We start from the raw sequence: 4342 nt of genomic DNA, 5'->3' as shown, positions 1-4342 counted from the left end.
TTAATATTTTCAGTTTACCTTTCCATCACAGAACAGCATGTTACCACTCTCTGGCCATGTTACAGCTCGTCATTTCCCCCTCTAACATGTGAACTGGCTTAGCACCACCAAGCTGGCTTGGGAGCTAGAGCTGTAACTCTATACCTCGAAAAACACTTCACATCCAAATTTCACATTAAGCTCAACAATCAGGCATTTTAGACATTCCGGGTACCTTCAAATTATCCAGAAGTAACAGGAACTGAAAAGATGTTGTAAATGAATACTGTTTAAAAGACTTTCTGGACAAAATTTCTAAAGACATGCCTTACTTCTCCATCTCAATTTCTCTGAAAACCCCTTTTCTATCACTAAGCACGTGGGCTAACTTAAGTTACGGGTATTTTAATAGAGAAGATTTGAAAGTCAAGCCTTCGTTTGCTTCCTAGGCACTCCCAGGTTCAGGCTTCAGTACTTCCACAGAGTTTAAGACTAGAAGGAACTATTACAAACATCTCATTTGAAAGCCTGCACAACACTAGTCGAATGCCATTAATGCCCAAAACATCTCAGGGCTGCATTTAAATGCTTTTCTTGTCAGCTACTGCCAGAGGGAGGAACCACTGAGCCCCAAGGTCAAAGCTCAGAGAAACCTTTCTCCTATTTTTGATGAGCTTTAGATGAGGCTTTGAACCTGACACTTCGCACATCTTGGCAGTTCTTAAATACTCTTAAAAAACTCCAGAATTCTCTCTTGGGACTTTTAGGCCTGTACAGCATCATACTTAGATGAGAAACCTTGGCAACTCTTTTCTTCAAGAGATGGGTTATTCTCACAAACTGCAGGGCACTCCTAAGGAGAGCACAGTCTAGCAGCAAAGCAACTCCACAAATGCCAATTCTTGAGCTGAAGAAGATCCTGTTATCAAATATCTACTTCTACCAGGTGTGAACGCCCAGACTAAGGGGGACGTTTTTGCATGTTAATGTATTCAAAGGCAATTCCCCTTTGCAAACACATTGTTATGAGAAATGTTTTTAAAACGTTCACCTACTTTTATTGATGCCTTGTTTACAGGTATTACAGTTGATACTTTGGCTCTGCCCGTGTGTCTTTAAGTGGCTGGTGATATATGCTGCACTCAGAAGTTTACCACAGATATTACACGATACCTTTCCTTCATGGCGCACCATGTGTGTCCGCAGTCTGTCTTTGGTGGCAAAGGCAGCAGTGCACGTCTGTATGAAGGACAACAGTTACACGTGAAGCGCAGACAGCATCGTTACAGTAGGAATTACACGCCCGCCGTTAAGCCTCTTTTACCTTGCAGGTGCAAACAGGAGCCTAAGCATACTGACAACCCACAGTTCTACCTCTATTTATAGAGAAACCAAAAGCAAACTGCTAAACAGACACTGAAAATGGAAGTTGGCTTCTGAGACTATTAGGACAAAAATGATCCTCTATGCTACTTGAACTTTCTTAAAGCAGCAGGTCGCCTTACCTACCAAAGCAAGAAGTAGCTTACAAAAAAGCCCAGAGCAGGCAAAGTTGCTCTCTGATACAGTTTTTCTGTACAAACATGAACTTGATATCTTAAATTGCTCAATTAGATCTGTTCCCATCCAAATGAGAACAAGGAAACGAAACCTTTCTCTAACGCTACTCTTTTCACATGAGGCTTTTATTTAATATGATGAGTCACTAAAACACAGGTTGGAACAAGCATGGCTCTTCCAAGCAAAACAGTTAATTGTTCGAGGGCGCTTGAGTTCTTTCTCTTATACTCAGTCAGCAACTTAAAACAACTTGCTTTCACCTTCCAGCAAAATAGCGGATCCAGAATCAACTGTTCGGATCCATTTTAAGAGGATATACTGAGAAATACAGTTACTGTGAATCTGCTGAGAAACACCTCAGATGCCTTACTCCAGTCACCAGCACTGAGCTGAGGACACTATTACAACCCTTCTACCAAGTGAAGTGTATCATAAAACGGAGCACCTGCGTTGCCCTCCAGGAAAGCAAAACGGCTCTGATCTTCCTAAAGAAGTAGCCACAGCACCCTTTTAAACTGCCTCTACACTTACGTCACGACTACAGTGCTGCCAGTATCTAAGGCGGACATGACTTTAGACCTAAACTTGCTTTTCAAAGAAAAGTGCCGGGGCAAATACAGCAGTCTGGAAAGATTATTCACCCGAGCTTCTAACAACACAAAAAGGTATTGTTCTTAACAAATCATTTTAGCCCTTACTTGGCATTTGAAGGGTCTCTCTGTTGAGTGAACGTGTTTAACGTGACAGCTTAAATGATCAGGCCTGCAAAGGAGAGAGGAACAGAAGAGGAAAAGCATCCTGTTACAAATACATAGTAATGACACTTCGGCCAGCGGTGCTGAGCACTGCGCTGAGGACCCCTCGCAGCCCCCATCCCTCTGCGCGGCAGCAGCGAACGCGTTCCCCTCACCTACGCGGCGGCTTTCAGCTAGAGTTAACGCGGAGTTACGCTGAGACCCAACCCGCAGTTTAGAACTTAACCGCGCTCTTCTCACACACCTGACACCAGGTACGTGTGGCCGTACCTCGTGTAAAGGTGGCAGATCAACTCTGAAGGTTGAAGTTTTTCTCTGTTGCGAGCACAGATACAAATACAGGCAGCAGCAATGCAAGCTCCCCCACAATGCTCTGTCAGTACGCCCCAACCTCGCTCCGAGACAAGGAGGCAGTTTGCCTGCTGCGCCCCGTTCGGTCACGGACCGGGTAAAGGGGCTCGGTGGCCACCACCGGGGACACAGGCAGGTGTCCAACAGGACCTGGATGAGGTCGCAAAATCATTTCCAAACCCTCTCATAAAAGAGCGACCGCTTGTGGCCGCCGCCAAGCTGGCTCAGACCGAGACCCACACCCTAGAGGTAAACAAGGCTCTTTATCCCCTCACCAATCTTCTAAGATGTCTGGTTCTCCTAGCCCCTCGCTATGATAGCTTAACCCTTCTTGGTTATGAAAAGCCAACACTTGAGCTCGCCTGGGATTTTCTACATGGTACCTCGAGAAGCCTTTTCCACAAACACCACAGGTGTATGGTTTGGTGATGCCACCTTCGTGAGACCTCACGTGGTATGTCATGCGATCCTTCCTCTTGAAGCGCTGATTGCAAATGGGACATTCAAAGGGTTTTTCATCTGAGTGGGACAGCTTGTGCCGGTTGAGGTGGTAGACATCCCTGAAGGCCTTCCCGCACATCTCGCAAGCGTGGTTCTTCTTAACGGGCTTGCTGGGCTTCTTCACTGTCTGAGTCACTGCCATGGCCGTCGCGCCGGCACTGCTGCTGGGGTTTGTGGCAGAGGAAGACGTAGTGACTGTGGACAGGATGCCCGCGATAGTCGAAACCAAGGAACTTCGGCTGTTGTCACCAGCGATGGTCGAGATAAGGGGCACCATTGTGGTGGGAGTTTTCTTTGGCCGTGACACTAACTTTATCCCTGTGTGGCAGGACTCGTGACGCCTCAAATGGTAGCTGTCCCTGAAAGCTTTGCTGCAGTAAGTGCACACAAAGGAGGTTTTAGGTTTTTCCTTTTTAATCCCAACAATAGCTTCCTTTAATGTTTCTGGTGCAGGTTGAGGTTTCTGCGTTATTGGTAAGGGCAGAATCGGCTTCTGATCAGGTGGCTCAACAGCAGAGCTCAGGAGAGGCAACAAACTGTTCTGTGCTGCCTGCTGTTGGTGATGTGAGGCTTCGTGTGCCTAAAACCAAACATTCACACTTAAATTCTATTGACGGGTGCTCGCTCTGACGCAGTGAGAACATTTACAAACGACAGGAAAGCACATGCTAGACCAAAAGCCATTGAAGCAACAACTGCAAAAGGTTACATAATTTTGTTTTCGGACAGGATAAACAGCCCGCGCTTGAAACGCATTCGCTGTGCAGATTCTGTGGTAGGTGTAGGAAGGCATGCATCGTAACAATCGAATAATTATTAAGTTTCCGGAGGGCAGCACTTCTTATGGAAAACAACTAGGTGCTTGTCAGATCTTTTCCTGACACAGCGTTTGATCTTTACATAACAGATAACTCGTTTTGCTAACGATCGTATCAGACGCCACCTTGGGACTACCTTTGGAGCGTACGAACGCGCCGACGGGAGCCGCAGAATAACGCCCCACCTTTCAGCCGAGTTTAGTGCACCGTTGAGAATTCAACTGCAGCCACGGGGAGCCAGGATGCGATAAGGCATCTTAGTTAAACAACGTGTTCATACCAGCGCGCTAGCACCGAAACCAAAGCGATTTGGATCGAGGGCTGCCTGAAGCCACAGCTCTACATTTAGCAGGTTCCCGATGCATTTATACACTGACC

At 46.5% G+C, this 4342-nt stretch overlaps 1 protein-coding gene across 1 annotated transcript; it reads right to left on the bottom strand.

The window, feature by feature from the left end:
* Positions 1-1015: 1015 nt before the first annotated feature.
* LOC104267627 (vascular endothelial zinc finger 1) lies at positions 1016-3726 on the bottom strand. The gene is made up of 3 exons (XM_009871954.1): positions 3029-3726; positions 2238-2301; positions 1016-1218 (listed from the first exon to the last, which is right to left on the bottom strand). Exons 1-3 carry the CDS (start codon positions 3421-3423, stop codon positions 1027-1029), a joined length of 651 nt encoding a protein of 216 aa, XP_009870256.1. The 5' UTR covers positions 3424-3726; the 3' UTR covers positions 1016-1026.
* Positions 3727-4342: the final 616 nt, after the last annotated feature.

This window comes from Apaloderma vittatum, unplaced genomic scaffold (assembly GCF_000703405.1).
Source record: "Apaloderma vittatum isolate BGI_N311 unplaced genomic scaffold, ASM70340v1 scaffold41366, whole genome shotgun sequence".
Taxonomy (NCBI): domain Eukaryota; kingdom Metazoa; phylum Chordata; class Aves; order Trogoniformes; family Trogonidae; genus Apaloderma; species Apaloderma vittatum.
This window is presented reverse-complemented; position numbering and strand designations above follow the sequence as displayed.

Coding starts and splice junctions, on each gene's coding strand:
- LOC104267627 (XM_009871954.1), bottom strand. CDS start 3,423: ATGGTGCCCCTTATCTCGACCATCGCTGGTGACAACAGCCGAAGTTCC. Junction 2,302..3,028: donor TGTGGAAAAGGCTTCTCGAG/GTACCATGTAGA, acceptor TCTCCTTTGCAG/GCCTGATCATTTAAGCTGTC. Junction 1,219..2,237: donor AGAGACCCTTCAAATGCCAA/GTAAGGGCTAAA, acceptor TCCTTCATACAG/ACGTGCACTGCTGCCTTTGC.